Raw genomic sequence first — 21,156 nt, forward strand, 5'->3', positions numbered from 1 at the left:
TAGAAACCTATAACCACTAGTAACAGACTAACATTACTCTGGACCAGCTTTGACACATCCATAAACGATGCACATTTGAGCTTTAATGGTTTGCAATGTATTACACAATGTTAGACATGCAAAACATGCTTTATTTTAATAAACGTTAAAACATAGAAAAGTGAGTGATACGAGTGAAATAGTGATGGCGTGTTCAGTAAGCACACGTTCCTCTACCATGTGGTTTTATGTCTGGGTAGTCCATGGGAGAAGAAAGCACAAAACCCCGTCACACACGGTTCATTCATTGATTTCCCAAAGGGTCCTTGGTTCATCAACAGATCGCGGTTGTCCTTTCTTGATCCGGATCAGGTGAGGGTCGTGACCTCGGGCTGGGCATAGTTTCCTGTTGCAGCCAGGATGTCTTTACAGCTCTCTTGATGTGGAGGGGAAACACACGGCACAGAGAATACAACTCAGCGATATGACACAATAGATGACAAGCACCCAAAATCTCATCACTGCTAGGCGTAGGTCGGTCAAGCATATTGGAACGAAGGCAGATTAGATCTACAGTGGCCCTGACAAAAGTGGTTTGGATTTGGATCGAGCGTGACGCTAATGGTTATCTATTGGAGACTATTGTTCTATGGTGCAGTAGGGTATGATGTTAGGCCCTACTGGTGGGGCGGTAGCAAGCAGCTGGTATTGGTGTGGAGGGATCAACAAAAACAAAACAATGTTCAATGATTAAGCCCAGAAAGGCCAGGATTTAACGGAATACAAATGCATGCATACACTGGGCCAAACAAAGCGGCGGCAATACCCCCTGCCAACCATTGCCCCACATAAACTATAACAAATATTCAGAAGCATCAAAACTAAACAGGACCCCTTCCGGATCCCCTCTCCTTTCAGCTCCACTTGGTACAGCCCATTGGGGTCCGATCACTCACACCTGTGCATGGTTAACCTCAAAGGAATTAGAAGACTCAAAAAGGGTGGCAAGATAATAAACAAGTTATTTGAAGAGAAGGGGTAATATAATAATCCATAAAGTAAAGAAAATGCTGATTTACTAAATAAACAGAAATGTCTGATGCATATTAGAGTTGTAGCATCCTCACATATGGGCCCATGGAACCCCAACCATGCTCATCCATCTTGGCCCTGTTGATCAATGGGTATCTCCTTAGATGTTGGCCATTATGCACTCAAATGAACCATCAGTTGTGTTGTACACATCAACACACTGAACACACAGTTCAAAGCAGGGGCGTTTCTGGCTGGGTGGGGTTGTTTGTGTTGGTGGTTGCAAACGGGTAACAGACTCCCTTACCTATAGATGTAAGCTCTACCGTTTCAACTTCCTCTCTACTTTGCTGCTACCACGGCTACTCAGCTGTCAGGCAAGCATTTCCTGTAACTGATAACCATTTAAGTATTCTCAGAGCTGCCTGTATACATCTGTCTTATCCCCTATTTCCTGCCAAGTGTGCTGCTAGCGTATTAGCCATACCCTACATCCTGTGCAATCCAAGAATTAGCTCGGCCCCATCCCCTACGGGCCCGGGTTCTGACAGGCATTCATAATCCCTTTGAACCTGTCCAGTTTTAAAACAGCTGTAAAGACTGTAGGCCTACAGGGTTCTGCATGGTTAACCGAATAATGAAAGAGAGATGGATGCATTACAGAAAGTTTGATGATACAGATGCACCCATTCACAAGGGAGCTTACTTATAATACTATACACAGAGATCATTGTTATTGTCATCCATTCTCACATTCAGTTTTATATTTTCATATACAGATTCAAATACATAAATCTAATTATAGTCTTTGTACAGGCTCTTATATTCTCAGTTGAGTTTCTCCATTGCAAGCGGTTGTTCTTTTCAGGTTCAGCCCTTCAGTTAATCAATAGCCTTTTGGTGAATTACATGGCTCCCTGCCTTTTACCAACTCCACCCATCACCAGCCGTCCAATCAAAACACAGCCACCTTCTCACCCCACCTATCTGCTGGCGGAGTCTTGTGTGTCTTCGTGTGAAGGCATACCATTAAGATGCAGCGTTTACAACACACCGCAGTCGTAGTGTGATGGCTTTAAAGGAGTTGTAATACTAAATATTTTCTTAATGGCGGTGGGAAGAATAAATGCAGGAATAATTCTAATGTGCTAGGCTCAGTTTGTGTGTGGATGGATTCTCTGGCATTATATTCAATTTGCCATGTCGGCCGTCAACATCCACCACTGACAAGACGGAGCTCAACACATCCACAAACACTACGCACACAGCACGCACAGCACGCCTGCTGTGTTCGGAGCAGAGTGGAACATTCACAGCTTGGTTGGCAGAGGAAGGAAAAAAATGGGAAAAAAATTAGATTTGGCCCCTTTACAGTCATAATCGCTATCTTTCTTGTACACTATGACCTATAGTTTTACATTTACAGTTTTATATTTACAGACAAAATAAGTAAATAATAAAAAAAATAAAAAAAATAAGTAAATGCAATTTATAAATCTATCAAGCAACATCATCACTTGACCCTTGGCTACTTGATTTGACGATGACATCATTTTGGAAGTACTTGCTGGCCAAAGTCGTTGGAAAGGGGCGGGGAGGATTCACTTGATTGCAATCTGCAACCTCACCCCTCGACGCTACTCATTTCTACATGCTGCACCTTTAAATGTTAAGCTACCAAAAAGGCCTCAGTAAATATTTTGTTAAGGATAAAGGCATAGTTTTGTTCAACAACTTAGTAGCTGACAGGTATGCAGAGTTCTACCAGAGCACTGATGGTACACTACCAGAGCACTGATGGTACACTACCAGAGTGCCAACGGTACACACTACCAGAGCACCGATGGTACACTACCACAACACAGATACACAGATACACGATACTCGCTCACTCAGAACCCCCCCCGCTAGGACACCCCACTCCCAGCTCCGCCTTAATTAAGCGGGGGGCCGTGACTGCGCATGGCGTGGTGCGGTTATCCATTCGATTGTTCAAACAACCAACAACTTGCATTGTGACTCACCAGTCCGGATGGTGGGTTCTCCTGGGCAGGAGAAGTCCCCGGAGGTGAGCAGGAAGCAGGTCGCCTCCTTCTTGCTGGGCTTGTCACGTGTGCGGGAGCAGCGCAGCGACCACCTCTCGCTGGGGGACAGCGGCTGGGTCAGGCTGCAGCCCTCCTCCTCCGACAGGGCCACGTTGGCGTCCCCGTTCTGCTTGGAGTCTGGCCGGAGCAACAACATACGTGCTCGCTCGTGTAAATGTCAAAGCTTTTAGTGAGCAGCCCTCGGCAGATCCGCAGGAAAGGGTAGATTACATAACTTAAGGAATGTGTATTGCTGGGATGACATCCAAAGTTACATCGACATCCACATACTGGAGTGACTGGATGGGGATTTTAAGATGTGACCGAGGATGGTGCGTTGCCGTGGTGGCAATACCGTACCCCGTCATTAGAATAATAGGGATTAATTATCAACAGTCATATAAATTAACCTTCCCTCCAACACACTTACACACACACACACACACACACCATGGCATAGCTTGTTATATTTAAATTAGAAATAAAGGTTCACCCTCCCATCCCTTTTGAGTTGATTGTATTTGATTAACATCAGTGCTGGCTGGTTGGTGCACGTGTGATACAGGTGTTCATGAGAAAAGGGTAAAGGTGCGAGACACACTATATTCAGCCCATGTGCTTGAATAAAGATATACTCTTTTGGGATCATATAAGTGGATAGCAGAGGCATAAAACTGATGTTGACTTTTAACTTTGATGAATCACCCTTTTTTCTGATCTATGGGTAATTAATGCAGTGATTATTATTGCTGAAGCACAAATTGTTCATTTTGGTTGCTAGTGAATATGCATCAGGACATATCGACCATGAATAATAAAACATATGAAGCTCATTTAAGATTAACCTCATCCACTAAATACTATTGTGAGACAAGCTGGCAGTATGTGACAGCAACAACACATAATGAGAGAACTTAAAGCATAACGTCAACGTCGGCTGGGGAACAAGAGTGTTGTGCTCATGCTCTAACCTGAGCGATTCCTGGCGACTCTCTCGTCCGTGGCCAGGGGACAGGTGTCACTCTGGGTGCTGTCTCTGTGGGAGATGCTCTCCGACTTCCCCAGGGACGCAGAGTCCGTGGGGGCCTCCGGGTTGGGGTTGTGCTTCTTCTTCTTCTTGGGCAGCTTCTGCTTGGCCATGGCCAGCGAGTAATACATCCCAAAGTTGTTGACGATGACCGGCACAGGCATGGCGATGGTCAGCACTCCGGCCAGCGCACACAACGCCCCCACGATCATGCCCAGCCAGGTCTTGGGGTACATGTCGCCGTAACCCAGCGTGGTCATGGTGACCACCGCCCACCAGAAGCTGATGGGGATGTTCTTGAAGTGCGTGTGGGTGTGGCCCGTGGGGTCGTCGGGGCTGGCGCCAATGCGCTCGGCGTAGTAGATCATGGTGGCGAAGATGAGCACACCCAGTGCCAGGAAGATGATGAGCAGCAGGAACTCGTTGACGCTGGCCCTCAGCGTGTGGCCCAGCACGCGCAGCCCCACAAAGTGCCGTGTCAGCTTGAAGATGCGGAGGATGCGGACGAAGCGCACCACACGCAGGAAGCCCAGCACGTCGGTGGCCGGCTTGGAGGACAGGAATTTCAGGCCCATCTCCAGATAGAAGGGCAGGATGGCCACAAAGTCGATGATGTTGAGCAGGTTCTTGATGAACAACACCTTGTCCGGGCAGCAGACGATTCGCACCAGGAACTCGAAGGTGAACCACACCACGCAGATGCCCTCCACCACGGTCAGGATGGGCTTGGTCACTATCTCCCACGTCTTCACCTCCCTCGTGAGGTTCCCCACGACCACCAGCTCTGTCCGGTTGTGTATGTCGTTGAAGGCTTGGTGGGTCTCCAGGCAGAAGGTGGTGATTGACACCAGGATGAAAAACAGAGAGGCAAATGCGACTCCCTGAAAGGAAGAGGAAGGACAAGTTAATGGGAGCAGATATAACATGCATAGCCATGTGCCACTGTCATATGGTGTTTTAGCTGTCAGGAGAACAATCCTCCCTTCTGACTGGCCAAAAGCGGTGGTACAAAAGCTGTGACTTTAAGATTAGCGATTATGTCTGTGAGAAAGCTTAACAAGAATCCTTGAGGAAAATAGACCCCATTTCAAATCAATCACAGCTATGCACACACTCACAGAGTCACGCTGTGAGACTAATGGGATTCCATTAAGTCCAGCCATTGTCTAACCTGCCACTCACTAACAGCAGAGAGATGCCTACATGGATACAGCTGTGGGCACTGACATATATTTTGTTTTAGAAAAAAAAAAAAAAAAGAAATTTAAAATGAAAGACCAAAGCAACTATATATGATAGCTTCCTAGTCAGAAAAGAGATGACAGTACTTTAGACGTATCCCCTGAATTTTCCGCCTGGGAATAAATAGTTTTCTTAATTTTATTTTGTACAGATAAATAGAAATACCATGAACTCTCAATCAGACACTGCATTTTTGCCACCAATAGGCCACCACATTCTGTGTTTGTGTTGAAATTAATTCTGTGCAAACTAAAACACAGTCTGTCATTTTTGTTTGTTGCTTGTTTGCTTGTTTTTTATATTCTTTTTTTATGTGTAGTTGTGTGTTCTTTTGGACTTTGAATTTGGCAAATAAAGATGATGATGATGATGATGATGATGATGATGATGATTAATGTTCACAATAGTCTGGACCGATTGTAATGCCGGACCATGCCCCCTAGTCTTCCAGCTGGTTAAATATGTACCTGTGCCATGGGGGCACTTAGCATCCAGGTTCCTCCGTCATGCTGCACACAAATCAATCAGCCCTATAGTGCTTGGGTCTACGGTATTGTATGAAAAACGAATAAACCACGCATGCATGGCTTCAATGCCCATTAGGCCGGACGCATTGCAGGACAGCTAATCCTCCCCACAATGGGAGCAAGTGAGATATATACACTGTGCAATGACAAGTGATTTAATTCTTTATTCTTCATAGCCATTACATGCTATATTGACAACTTCTGCATCCATATCTTTGTATGTCACCTGCTTTCACAACTGATTAGTCATTCAATGGAGTTAATTCATTCATTCATTCAATTGGGATTTAATAAAGGGCTGCCTCTATTAAAGTAAGGATTTTAAGTAAGTATTATACATACATACATATTTGACATTAAGTGTTTTCTCAACGTCGAAGAAACCACAACTATACGACGTGGCAATTGAAACATCCATTGTCAGGTGAGATGATATACCGGCTGAGTGAAGGTATCTGCACTTAACTAGGGTTGGGCGATATCCTTTTATTAAAACCGTTGAAACCTCTTCCTGACACTTTAGACTTTACGGTTCAATTGGGACAAAAACCCCATCTTGTATAATAAAGCAGGAGCGCATCTTATAAAGTCTGTTTCCAGTGTGCCATGAGCTGCTACACTCTTTTCTCTTCTGCTACGTTGCCAGCTTTGGACCAGTAAGAGATTCGCAGCCTATTTCATGTATTTTCTACGTATTCTGCATGTATGCTGATATAGTTTGAGACATAATTTGACTTTACTCATTCCCGTTCTCCTTACCTGTTTTTTAAGGACGTGGAGTAAGAAAGAAAAACAACCACCACTTTATAGATCCCTTTCATAATTGTTTATATGGCTTTGCACAGATATCGACCATAAAACCATAAAGCCATAAAGGTAGGGTAAATTCTGGGGAAACTGAGAACGGGGAATTCGATCTAGCATTCAATTGAGGATATAAAGTCAACAAATCAAATTCAATGTATGCCAGCTGGTAATTAATTCTGTCTTTATTCTCTGACGCAACAGGAGACACAAGCAACATGCATCCAGCATGTGTGTCTGAGGTTTTCCAACCTCAATCTTGTTCTATTCTGTAGGAGATATTGATAACAGAAATGTATGGTTAGGAAATACCCTTTTGTTTAAAAACGGCACTATAGCCCATTGCATTAGTACCAGTACTTTAAGAAACAGTATTTTAATCTGTATTGCCTATGAGTTGCATTGACGTGCAACAGAAGGGCAGTGTGTGTGTGTGTGCAGCGCTACGTTTCCACTCCCTGCAGTCTAGGTTGGCCGTGGGTGTGCCAACCTTGTATTTTTCAACATATGCACACTTGCTTTCAGGAGAGAAGGAGAGGCATGGCTGCAAGTTACTCTATAAACAGAGCGCAAGTAGACTCAGTCTGAAGTGAAGCGCTCTGCCTCCTGCCATCGAGTGGAAGAGATCAATAAAAAGTGTTTGACACTCAGCGCTATGATGACTGCATCCATAGTACTCCAGGTCCATATGTTTAATAACGGGCCAATTTAAATTCTAGTCGGCAAATGCCAGCTAACATATTACTTGGCTTATATGAAGAGACACATTTTGAGATGGTATTGATAAGGATATTGTATATTATTGATAATAATATACAACCCTACCCTCAACCATTACAATTGTTTGTGGCTCCATGCGGGGTATTTCCAGTACAGCATAGATTGCTACTGCCCATTATATTAAGAGCTCCTGTACCCAGTGGGCCTATGAAGACATAGTGTGTCAAGAGTATGAGACTTCTGGACCCTGGCCCCATCCTTACAAGAGTCCCCCCCCACGTTGCATGGCTACGGTTGCCCTGAGCATCACAAAACCCACTGTGTGCCCACGTGGGAACTGTTGCTCTGTGTGTAGGCTAATTAAGTTTGACTATGCAGCCGAGATACAGTATACAGAGTATCCACATGCTGCCGAACAGTGGAAAATTGGCACAGGCTGTGACCAATTTACAACGTTTACCGTGTGCATCGGTAGGTTATAACTGACGATAACCGCTGATATTGAATGCATGATGCAGTCATGTTTTTCAAATCCAAGTTCCATTCTATTCTGAGAATTAAAAAGAAAAGGTCATTAATTTAGATGTTTCAAGATATAGCTAGGATACATGCAAATCACTACCGTGAATATGCAGTTACAACACCCATCCTGTACTTTAAATGAAAGGACATTTATAGACAAATAAATAAAAAGTCAAATTTACACGCAGGCTTCAATGTGTTTTGAATGTAGATTGTATTAATTTATATTGATACCAATACAAATATTATTAGTATTTTTTTATATTCATAGGTATTTTTAGGCTCATTCAGACACAAGCATGATGCAAAGACACAAACACACATGAATAAAAATGTACAAAATATGCACACGCACGCACGCACACACACACACACACACACACACACACACACACACACACACACACACACACACACATTTCCATTATGTTCAACTGATCCACAATTTCCTACCCTGGAGCTCCTTAGACATCGAAGACGGACATGCAGCTGGGGCCGGATAATGAGGGCGGTCCAGGCAGACAAACAAGTATTTTGAGGAGTGAATCATATGAACACCACACGTGTCTAGCGGCACCGGCACTTAGTGCTAACCCTGTAGGACAGCTCATCACAGCAGGCCCCTGACATGCTCCATCAGAAGAGACACGCTCTTCACCAGCATTCTCATTCTGCTTTCTTCCTTTACATCCTTTCCTTCCTGTCCTCCTGTGAGCTGCCTCGTTGCAACAGGTAGCAGAATAACCACACTAAAAAGGAACAGGAGATGCAGGTCTTTTTTCAAGCCATGAACCGGTTGATCAGAAAATACCTCAAAACGCAGGTACATCAAGCGATACTTCTTTTGGACTCATGATCAGCCTCTATTTGAGGTGAATACAGCAACTTGGATTTCCCATGAACAGATCTACATGGTACAGCACACGTCTCAACACAAGACCAAGCCAAGCCAACTGCTACGGTAAAATTTATGTTTATTGCCATTATTCAGATCAATTTATAGATGGCTTGAGAGAGATGGAGAGTGAAGGCCCATTTCTGACTGAATGTAGTACATCCGCATTTTTTATGCAGGTTGACATATGAATATATTACCCACAAAGACCACATGCTATTCTACAGTAGTTAAAAGGGCTATAAATACCATTTGATTTGGGAAATGAATATTTAATCTTCATCCAAAGTACTGAATATGATTCTATTCCATAACCCCTGCATATGCGATGCAACTGTTATTTTACCCTTAGTACCGAAGCAATACATCTTGAAGATTTAGTGCCACTTTTCAGACTTCTGTGTGCACAATGAATGTTGACTGAAGGTTAGGATGACATGCTCACATACTGTCAAATGCATGCATGCATGTCATATTCATACTGTAAACGCTACTGTAGGAAACGCCTGCGCAGCCCAATAAAATGGAGGTTCCCCAAACTACAACTGTGCCATCGTTGTGTGTGTGTGTCTGTGTTTGTGTGAGTATGTCCCAGCGGTATTTGGTGTATCTACATGCCATACAGTTTACACCAGCCCTAAACAAACTGGTGTATCTGCACACTATCCTCTGCAAAGGCAATGCTGAGAGAAAGGGGGAAGCCAACCAAAACCAGAGCCAAACAAAACTAAATTACACTTGTAAACTGCTATTAAGATATATTCTTGGCTTCTGAAACCTTAACCCCGATGCCTAATAAAAATAATACCATGGCACTGAATGACCTGGCTGTATCTGTCTAGTCGCTTGGGGTTCACATCTTCCAGTTTTTTTACTGCATGGCTGAATGTGTTCCCTGTATGTGAAGCCAGCATGTGTCGCCCCGTCTGTGGCCTTGTGTGTCTACGTGTCTCTCTGCCGTTAACCCCGGGGACCCTGAACCGTCTGTGTACTTATTTCTGGACACCAGGGGTAACTGTTACATCAGCTTTACTGTTTAGTTATGGAACAATCAAACACCGCCACCGTATTGTCACAATACTGAAACAGTTGTACACAGAATAACTTTTCCCGGGAAATCAAACACACCGCCACTGTCACATTCAGGGAGGTCTCCAATTTTTCTTGTAAATATGATGCATCACTGCTAAGCAACTCAATAAACTTTAAGACAATAAGCCACTATGCAAGCCTGAAGGAAGCATTTTAAAGGTGTGGGAGAAGGCTAAGATCAAGATCATCTCCTGCATATACTCCCCCTTTCGGGTATGTCTTAGCTATTGCAGCAGGTCATGCAAGAGAAGATAATGACGAGCAAAATGTGCAATGTACTATGCAAACTGCAATTTACAGAATTGTAACAATAGAATTTTGGCTAATGATGTATTAATTCCTGAGCCCATTGAAAAACATTTGCAAATATGTACTTTCTTCACTATAATTTGTAACTTTTTAAGAGTTAAGTCTTTTTAACATGTCTTGTCAAAGCAGGTTATTCTTTGTATATATCTTTTTCGATTTTCTGGCAGTGTGGGCCTGAGCCCAAACATTTGAATCCCATGAAAATAAAAATTGTGTTTTCGCTACCCTCAAATTTGGATCTAGTCTTTATATCTAGATCGGGAGCAGGTCCTCTTTCATGGAGGCCGCCATGTTGCACCGCCATGTTTCTACAGTGGCTCCGAATGGACAAACGGCTCTACAAAGCATTCACCATGGTGTTATGCTATACTGTCCTAGAAGCTTCACCCTCACTCGAAGCGAACATCAACTGCTGCACAGATGGAGCTCCACCCACACATCCATACACACCGTGGGGGTTTATTTAAGTGTATATTTGTGAATTAAAATGAATTAATCTTTAATAAATGTTCCAATAAAAAACAAAGATAGCAAGATAGTAAAATCGCATCAATGATTAACTGCCAGCGCATGCCTACTAATCTAACATTATAGGATACATACAAGAGATGCAAACAATGGATCGTGCTTTAATGCCTGCAGAAGGTCAGTGGGTGCCCCAGCAGTCTGTATACCAACCACAGTTCCCCCAGACTCCCTAGAGGGGACACATGTCAGGGGCCAACCAGCTATTGAGAAGGCGTGCAAAGATGGCAGGACCCAGGCCAGGCACCTGGAGAGCCATGGCCAGAGAACAGCAGCAGTTGAGCAGCTGTCCGATCACAGTCATCTCCTCCAGCTGTGGACCATCCCCTGCAGCTGCTTCTTATAAAGACAGAGAGGTTCCCAACACAGAGTGGAACAAGTCACCAGTTCCATGAACTATTAAAGTAAAAGTATTTAGTTCCATACATGCCACGACGGTGTGTGTGTGTGTGTGTGTGTGTGTGTGTGTGTGTGTGTGTGTGTGTGTGTGTGTGTGTGTGTGTGTGTGTGTGTGTGTGTGTGTGTGTGTGTGTGTGTGTGTGTGTGTGTGTGCGTGCGTGCATGCGTGCATGCGTGTGTCCAAGGGAGGACTCTGACACCTTTATTATAACGCCAAGGTGAGTGTGATGTGTGGAGTTCTGTCTGTCATCACCATGGGGATAACAAAATCGAAGGATCCTCACATTATTCAATACCAAAGACAATTGAAGACACACAGCTGAAAATAGATACTTTATCTGGTAAAGCAAATTAGAACGATAGATACGATCTAGTGTGGTTAAAAAAGTGTCTCAGTTGATGTTTTCAGAAATTCTAACTTGTTTGCAAGATCCCAGCTCTGTTACAGAGCGCAATCCCATGGTCGATACAAGAGGCTTCTATGTTCATCCTAAACAAAAGATAAAACAGCTATATTGCTTGAGTGGAGTGGCTTGTTATGAATGTGAATTATGGGTGATAGGAGAGAGTTGTACTATGTATTACTACTGTACTACTGTATTTAATCAACACTAAAACATCTGCTGCTCTCACAGCAAGAGGCGCCCTTTTCTTCTCCGCAAACATTGAAGGTTAAGGCACAACAAACAAACATAATTATATAGGATTAGAACCCCTCCCCACCCTTGTTTCACACACACACACACACACACACACACACACCTACCATCCATAGTCCATAGTCTCTAGAGGGATTGGTAGGTGACAACCAAGCACTGGGCGTAAAGACTTTCTATGTATAGAAACTGGCAAAGGAGGAGAGGGCTAGCAGACTGGAGAGATTCTCACAAAGTCTTTTTCACAATGAGTCACCAAGAAATACAGATTGAGAAATGTTGGCACTAATGCGCCATAGTGATTTTCTTTTTATGAAATAAATTGTGCCTTATTGCATGTTACCTCTTTTTGGAGTGTGTAAAACAGGCCATTGGCATAATCATTTAATCTCTTGTTGCAATATTATTTTTCACTAAGCAGCATGGCATGTCTGGCTCTGCTCTACAGTGGCAGTGTAAACAGTGAAGCGTTCTTCTGTTTACACTGCCTCTGTGCTATCGGTATCATTGCTTCTCTGAATGTGTGCACATACATGGGCTATTCTGAAAAACATGTTTAAAAAAGGGTTGACTTTTTATAATAACTTGTGTGTTAGACAACCATTTACTTTGCATGTTTTCTAAAGTGGTGTGCGACACAGGTGGTGTGACACAAGTGTCATTCTGATATGCCAAACATAATGGATTTTGAGTTTCCAGATTGATTCCTTTACCTTCTTGGTTGCATGCAATGCAACACCAACGGCAATGCAGCTAGAGACCTTACAAAAACAAGCATTACAATCTGAGCTTGGTGTTATCCATGTATTTGTCTATATTACTTGAATTCTGAAATAGGACACTGAGATAATAATTTTAAAATTTGTGAATGAATCAAAGTGGTACAATACCATTGACCATGTGCGTGTTACACTCACTGATCTGAAAGCATTTCCATACCTAGGATTAAGGAAAACCACTTCCTTTAGCAGTTGCTCCCCTTACACTGGAAGACACCAGTCTATGTTGAAATTGTAGAGGATATGGCGTGTAAATGATGGACATCCGCTTTTAAGAATCACATTACGTGAGATGGATGGAGATGGACTTAAAGGCTCTTGGAAAATAAAAAGGCCATAAAGGTAACATGAGTCTCTGAAAATGCACTCTGCAGCCTTTAAGGGCGCACATATTGAGCACACATACATAGGTGAAGGAGAGGAGCGCGGGGTCAGGACATTACTGTGTGTTCACACCGCACTTTGTCCCATTTCGCCTATTCGCGCGAATAGGCGAATGTTGCCGCGCGACAAATCATAATCTGTCGCTGTGCATTTTTGTGTGCATTCGCGGGGCGAATTTTTTTTTTGCCTGACAACGGTCATTCATGCCATTCTCATCAACCATGGCCGAGATGTGTGTCTGTACCTGTTGTGGAAGAGGGAGAGCCCGTCGTTTATGGGTTAATAATATAATCCGGAGGCGCACACCGCTTTGTGCCGTGATATTATATATATCGTATATATTATATGATATAGATATTTATATATTATATGTAGATATAGAGCGGGAGTCGCAAACGGCAACAATCACTTTCTCCTCCAAGCTGCGGTTCACTGAACGGTTGAACGGTGATTGGCTGTTTTACGTTACTTCACCCAGGGAGTGAACTGATTGGCTGTTACGTGACGTCACCCAGGGAGTGAACGCTGATTGGCTGTTTTACGTTACTTCACCCACGTTACCCACAGGGAGTGAACGCTGATTGGCTGTTTCAACGCGAATGCCGCGAAGAAGTTGAAATATTTTAACTTTATTCGCGGGGCGAATTATTCGCGGGGCGAATTATTCGCGGCGCGAATCCACGTGAACGCGCTCGCCGTTCACGAGGAAAAATTTCGCGCTGTCAATCAAATCTTGTCGCGCGTATCGGCGAAAAAAAAATTCGCCCGATTCGCGTCTCCACGTTCACTTAACATTGAAACGTGTCGCGGGGCGAAGTGCGGTGTGAACACACCTTTAGAGTCAGATAGTCTACATATACAGGGAGCCACCTCTGCCAACCATGACCACAATGCCATTATATTTCATATGTTTGGCTCTTTCTAATGTCTGATGTATTTTTATAGCTGCAATCACTACAAGCTAATTAGGAGCTAATTAGGCACTTATTGAGCATTGAGAGAGACCTATGTTTTACTGATACACTTGAAAGCTATTCACTGCCATTTGCCAGGCAACTGCTAATGTCATTCAATTGCCTAACTGTGCTTTCAGATTTACCTCCATAAGCATCCTGCTCTCCCGCTTTGTTGCACAGCCATTTGCTGCAAAACCCTTTTAAATGCTTTGCGCTCTCCATTATTCTCTCAGATGAAAACACTCAAGAGGCATGTGTGGCTTGTATGCAGTCAACTAGAGATGGTTGTCATCCATACACCATGTTTAAACATGTGTTTTAATGGGCCACCAACACCTTTAAAACGTGCAATGTGTATGATTATTCATTTTAAACATTAAAACGTGCTATATTTTAAGGTATTATAAGGAACATTTCCAAATTCAAATATTTGAAAACAACTAGACCAATGTTATATATTCCGATAACAAACCTATAGTTTTGTTGCCAGCTTTTGTGTGAAAAAAAGCCTGCAATAGTTTCAACCAATGTCTGTTGAAAGTCTGTTGAACCTGTATTCTATACAATCTATGGGAATTACAACCACATCGGAGCACCACTCACTTTTATCCATTGGGAACATTTTGAAATGTACAAAGCACCGGAGGTGAGATAGAGGATTTCTTTAATAATTTTTGTCACTCCCATGCACAGAAATCGAAATAATACCCTAATAATTTCCTTACAAATTTATTACCTAGCCAAAAGCAGTTGATCAATCAAATCCAATGCTAGGCATGGAAGTGACATCATTATTTCAAGTCCTCAAAAGTATTCTAAAATTATCTTAAACCAATTGTGGCCACATAGAATAAGTATATCATCAGTATATCACAAATTTGTATTTTGTGGCCACGAAAAAATAAATACATACATCTCTGTCAGTGTGTCACCTCCGAGAAACGTGAGACACCTCCGGATTAATTTTGTTTTATTAAGGCTATTGTTTAGGTTCAGGTAAGTTGTATTCTGCCTATTGTGTAGATATATTGAGAGAAGTGCTGCTGCCCGACGTCTCTTAAGTACACACCACTAGACACACAGGACCTGTGTGTCACACAGGACCTGTGTGTCTAGTGTAAATCCGAGCGTTAATATCTGTTGAATATCCAATATAATTTTACTTTAAAAAACAAATATTCTTTCAGGAATTGGTCACCACACATTGTTGGCGATATGCTGCCCCCTATTTGTTTGGAGTGGGGAGGACTTCCACCAAATCGTACTACATATCTCTGTCCTTGAAGTGAATGTTTCAGTAGTTATTGTATCTTTGTTGCTTCCGAATGGACTGGGGGTGTAAGGGGAACAAGCTTGGGGGGGCCCAAGGCAGAGGGGGGCCCATGGGAAATAAAAAATATGCTCTTTTTTTTAACTATTCTTTGATTGTGAATATTTATCTAAATGCAAGCTTAGAGTATTAGTTTAATAAATTTGTATATTATTGTTAAAAGTAAAGACTTCAAAAAGTCCCCATCAGGACTTCTTGTATACAGGGCCCAGAATTAGATGCTACGCCCCTGTGCCATGCTTTGAGATCAGCTGTTAAAGCGACTTGCATCACGCGCGCCTTTTTAAGGCGCCAACTGAAATTGACCTAGCAAAAGGTATCCTGAATTGTTAAACGTTAAATGGACAAACTTAAATGTACATTTTCGTTTAGTTTATAGAGAGCAACAGTAGGCTACTACTAGTCAACTTACCCTGGCAGCCCTGGATGAGTATGGATCCTCAAATAGGGCCCATATCTTGGGTTGCCAAACTTCGCAGCAGCCCCTCGACCTGTCGGGGCAGTCCTCGATGCCGAAACGTCTCGGCATTTCTCGGTCGTCCTCGGTGTCTTCGGGGTCAGGGGGCTCAAAGGTATCAAGGGCCTCTTCCGCGTCTCTGTGCTGGCGGTAAGTCATCCAGCAACACGGCTCCACGTCGGTCTCGTCTATCCCCCAAAACGCCAGTTCCTCCTCGAAAAGAGGTCCGCATACATCAGCGGGGCAATGTAGCTTCCCAGTCCGGTAGTAGTTCAACACATAGGCGAAGATACCAGGGTGCCTGTCGAAAAACAACTCGCTGGTGGTCGTCGGCGCCGGGTCTGTGTCTGAAGCCAGCTGTTTGTCCGCCGGGTCCGCCAGCCATGCCAGGCGGGTTCCCGGCAGGGTCCTGAGGGTGCTCTTGTAGGTCTCGTGTCGCGTGCCACCAACATTGATGATTATTTTGTCAGAGTCTTCCCCTCTTGACATCTCCTCCTTTAGACATGATTTAGACGGAGGCTTGTTACCTGACTTGCGCCCTCGGTAAGACGACACACACACGGAGCTGATCATTTAGATGGAGGGACTTTTTGATTTTCTTCCCCTGGTTATTGACAGATCTCTCCGCGTGGAAAATGCAATAAAATGAATGGTGAACCCACCTTTTATGCCGACCAAAATCCTTGTACTTGCTTGTGCGGATCATTTATTTTAAAAATACTTGTTAGACTGACTAGTTAGCCCCAGTGAAAAGAAGGCGCGACTGTAACAACCACCTGTTACAATAAAACTCCGCGTGAAACGGTTCCAGCGCGATGGCGCACAAAAACAAAGTAATGTCCTCTAGTGCAGTGGGTTGCTTTGATGGAAGGAAATAGTCTACTTGAAAACACATCCAGACTAGGAAGACTAATAGGCTCCTGCTTAGATGATAAACCAAAAAACCCGGAGGATACTGCCGAGGTTACTGAATCTTACCCCGTAGCCCATCAGGGATGAGAGGGGGATGGATTTCCAGTGTGCACCTTTTCTCTCCAAAATGTTATCCAAAATGTGTTTCTTTTAATCCACGCGAAAAAATAGAAAAAAACATTTTAAACGTTTTTGCTTAAAATGACCCAATGACGTAGCCTAAATTGCGTTGCTTAATCAGACACCGACTGCATTCTGTAATTGTCAAAGGGTCGACTCGAGGGATGTAGGGTTCTCTCCTTCAGAGAATCTGTTGCTTCTCAACAAGTATCCTCCCTCAACGACACACACCAGGCAACACAGCCGCTGTCTACAGGTTAACCCTATGGTGGCCGACCAGTCTAATACTGGTGTTTTATTGAAAGGCTCATTCCAAATATGGCTATTGACCAATTATTGACCCTGGAAATGTATGTAGCTTTTTAATCCAGGTGTTGTTAGGGTTTGGCTTGTTCATATCTAGAGATGTTTTAAAAACATTACCACTGTTCTAACTTATTTTAGTCGGTGTGGGTGATTATAATTGTCTGCTACAGTTGAACTAAACGTGATGGGGAATATAGTCTGTATACCATGATTTGTATGCATCATATTTAAATATGATGCATACAAATTCATTAATTTATACACAATATATTTTAAACTAAATTATTGATTTGCTGGCATTCTACAATACATTTCAATACACATCATGAGCACACTACCTAACATCCCTATCACAGTGTGAGGCAAACTGGTTGTCAACTAAAGACCGCCATCTAGTGGAATTGTTACTTTCTATTTGACTGCTTCACGGATGTGGCTTAAATACACCGTGATATAATTTGTCTCCAGGTGCTGCTGTTTAATACATCACGTAAAAATTTTACTAATCGGCCATATGGAACATAAAAGGTGGAATATGAAACTAACAACATCTTAGTTGATATTGTTTTTTATTAGGATAACCAAAGCAGAAAATACACATTGAAAAGAATAAGAAGTGTCATCAACAGTCCTACCATTTCTGAAACATTAGGCCTACATGTGTGGTTCATTTAAATGCCCTTCAACTAGTCAACTTCCTCAATGGTGGGGCCCTTTGAACTGGCTCCCTCCTGTCCCCCACAGCTGCCGCCTGCTGAGGCTCCCCCCTGGTACAGCTTTGAAACGACCGGGTTGCACACTTTCTCCAGTTCCTTCTGCTGGTGCTGGTACTCTTCCTTCTCAGCCAGCTGGTTGTTCTCCAGCCAGGAGATAGCCTGGTTGCACTTTTCGATGACCTTCTTTCTGTCCTCCTCACTTATCTTCCCTTTCAGGTTCTCGTCCTCCACGCTGCTTTTCATGCTGTAGGCATAGGACTCCAAGCTGTTTTTGGCTGTTACTTTCTCTCTCTGACCATCGTCCTCTGCCTTGTACTTATCTGCGTCCTGAACCATTCGCTCGATCTCCTCTTTGCTCAAGCGGCCCTTATCGTTTGTGATGGTGATCTTGTTCTCTTTTCCGGTGCTTTTGTCCACCGCAGAGACGTTCAGAATACCGTTGGCATCAATGTCAAAGGTCACCTCCACCTGAGGCACCCCCCTCGGGGCGGGGGGGATGCCAGTCAGGTCAAACTTCCCCAGGAGGTTGTTGTCCTTAGTCATGGCCCTCTCGCCCTCATACACCTGGACCAGAACCCCTGGCTGGTTGTCAGAGTACGTCGAGAAGACCTGGGTCTGCTTGGTGGGGATGGTGGTGTTGCGCTTGATGAGAGTGGCCATGACCCCACCTGCAGTCTCTATGCCCAGGGACAGGGGAGCGACATCGAGCAGAAGCAGGTCCTGGACATTTCCTGAAGTGTCCCCCATGAGGATAGCCGCCTGGACCGCGGCCCCATAGGCCACGGCCTCATCCGGGTTGATGCTCTTGTTCAGGTCTTTGCCGTTGAAGAAATCCTGCAAGAGCTTCTGGATCTTGGGGATTCTGGTGGAGCCGCCGACGAGGACAATTTCCTGGATCTGGCCCTTTTCTAGCTTGGCATCTCGCAGGGATTTCTCCACCGGATCTAGCGTTCCCCTGAAGAGCTCAGAGTTGAGCTCCTCAAAGCGGGCCCTTGTAATGGATGTGTAAAAGTCAATGCCTTCAAAGAGAGAGTCGATTTCAATGCTTGCCTGCGAGCTAGAGGACAAGGTTCTCTTGGCTCTCTCACACGCTGTACGAAGCCGCCTCACTGCTCTCTTATTTTGGCTGATGTCCTTCTTGTGTTTTCTCTTGAATTCTTCAACAAAGTGTTGTACCATGCGGTTGTCAAAGTCCTCGCCACCCAGATGTGTGTCTCCTGCGGTGGACTTTACCTCGAAGATGCCATCCTCAATAGTGAGGACGGACACGTCAAAGGTACCTCCACCCAGGTCGAAGATTAGGACATTTCTCTCTTCTTTTTTGGCTTTGTCAAGACCGTAGGCGATGGCCGCTGCTGTAGGCTCATTGATGATCCGTAGCACATTCAGGCCCGAAATAACCCCGGCATCCTTGGTAGCTTGCCTCTGGGAGTCATTAAAGTAAGCTGGGACGGTGATGACTGCATTTGACACCCGTTGCCCCAAGTAGGCCTCAGCTATCTCCTTCATTTTGACCAGAACCATAGAAGAGATCTCTTCTGGGAAGAAATCCTTGGTCTCTCCCTTGTACTCCACTTGGACTTTGGGCTTTCCGTTATCGCTGATGACCTTGAAAGGCCACAGCTTCATGTCAGCCTGCACAATATGGTCATCAAACTTTCTACCAATCAAGCGCTTGGCATCGAAGATTGTGTTGGTAGGGTTCATGGCCACCTGGTTTTTCGCAGCATCTCCAATGAGCCTCTCTGAATCATTGAAAGCCACATAGCTCGGTGTGGTCCGGTTTCCCTGGTCATTTGCGATAATCTCCACTTTGCCATGCTGGAATACACCCACACAGGAGTAGGTGGTGCCCAAATCAATGCCTATTGATATTCCCTTCGCTGAAGACATCTTGGTTATTTTTGTATTGTTCCTGGGGAAATTATTGAAATGTCAGGGTTAATATAATTGTTTGCCGTCGTAACATTAATGTTATGCTGTATCTGTGTGAGATTTTATATAAATGATATGGTCTTTCCCAAAGCATATACTGCCACAACAGAAAATGTAATGTTTATGTATGAGAGATTTATCCTGTCATAACGGAAAAACGAATTTATCTTCTAATCTGGAAAAAACTATCACCTGATCATTTAAAGAATTTGCGTGAGACTGAATTTATTTCGGAAAGATGTTAACCTCAAATCAATATACTAAATTACAATAAATTACTTCATATGTCCTGTGATTCTGTGGAACTTTCGGCAGGGATTAATAATGATAATATTAAATCAAGTAATAGTAATGTAATACAACATTTTCATATAATCTCTTACTTACTCTATATGTGAAAACCCCTTTCAGCGCCTGAAGGATCTCAGTCGAGTCCTCTAGAGTAGATGTTGCTTCAAACAGGTCTGTCCTCTTGGTTCTTCGCAAAAGTCACACCTAAACTGACTCCCACCCTTTGCTTATATAGTCAAAAGCAAGTTTCTAGAATGCTCTCAGCTCCCCAGCCTCAGTGAGTCAACTGTTAATATTAGCAGATGAGGCAGTGGGGGCTGGGCCAGTGAATATTCTAGAGTAGTCCAGTGAGCATTGAAGCCCGGCCCCCTGTCACTCGGCCAATAGGCCTAGCTGTTAGGAATTGAATGACCGGTATGCAAAGAATGTTAGGTAAAAGTACATTCAGCAACTTTCATGAAGGTGTTCGCCCTTAGCGTAGTAGATCTAGGATAAGCTTTTCATTGAGAATAAAGGACGTTTACACTAGATAACTTAACTTGCTTGACCTTTTAATTCTCTTGCTCACTTTTTTTTTACTTTTATAATGTCTGATCCAGCAGTCCTACTATGTTACAGCAGAGATTCTGGGGGGAGAAGGCACAGAGCCTGGACCGGATATCAAATATTGCAAGGGACGGAGTAAAACCTCCTGTTACATTACACGCCGTTTCCTGTTTCGATACACGTTTCCTGTTTCGATACACCCCGTTTCCAGTTTCGATACACCCCATTTCCTTTTTCGATAAACCCTGTTTCCCGTTTCGATACATCCCGTTTCCTGTTCCGATACAGAGATATTCTCCCAAAGAAATCAAAATTGTGTGAAGTGGCCAGGCTACACGCTGTTGATTTTAAACCATTACACATTTTTACAGTTTACTAGTGATGGTGTAGTTGTGTACGCAGGTTCATGCTTATACTAATATGAAGTAAAAGAAAGTTGCTCGTTCACTCAGACTTGAGCTTGTCTCCAATCATTGTAAGACTAGAACTTATAATCACGCAAAATCACTATGCTTAAATGTGTTTTCTTTCGATTTCTTGAATGACAATGAAGACTTTATTGCTAATGGAATACATGATCTTACATACGTGATGGTACATAGGCTATATTT

The 21,156-nt window shown here is 43.6% G+C and overlaps 2 protein-coding genes across 2 annotated transcripts; both read right to left on the reverse strand.

Moving 5' to 3' along the window:
• Positions 1–347: 347 nt before the first annotated feature.
• kcnc4 (potassium voltage-gated channel, Shaw-related subfamily, member 4) lies at positions 348–16,292 on the reverse strand (the record flags this gene model as incomplete). Its single annotated transcript, XM_084480068.1, has 4 exons — positions 348–415; positions 3,036–3,233; positions 4,067–5,003; positions 15,675–16,292. The coding sequence occupies 4 exons, from the start codon at positions 16,290–16,292 to the stop codon at positions 348–350; spliced, it is 1,821 nt and encodes a 606-aa protein (XP_084336194.1).
• A 1,323-nt stretch (positions 16,293–17,615) lies between these two features.
• hspa1b (heat shock protein family A (Hsp70) member 1B) lies at positions 17,616–20,232 on the reverse strand. The gene is made up of 2 exons (XM_084480231.1): positions 20,096–20,232; positions 17,616–19,688 (listed from the first exon to the last, which is right to left on the reverse strand). Exon 2 carries the CDS (start codon positions 19,664–19,666, stop codon positions 17,744–17,746), a length of 1,923 nt encoding a protein of 640 aa, XP_084336357.1. The 5' UTR covers positions 19,667–19,688; positions 20,096–20,232; the 3' UTR covers positions 17,616–17,743.
• Positions 20,233–21,156: the final 924 nt, after the last annotated feature.

This window comes from Micromesistius poutassou (genome assembly GCF_964030765.1).
Source record: "Micromesistius poutassou genome assembly, chromosome: 15".
NCBI lineage: Eukaryota > Metazoa > Chordata > Actinopteri > Gadiformes > Gadidae > Micromesistius > Micromesistius poutassou.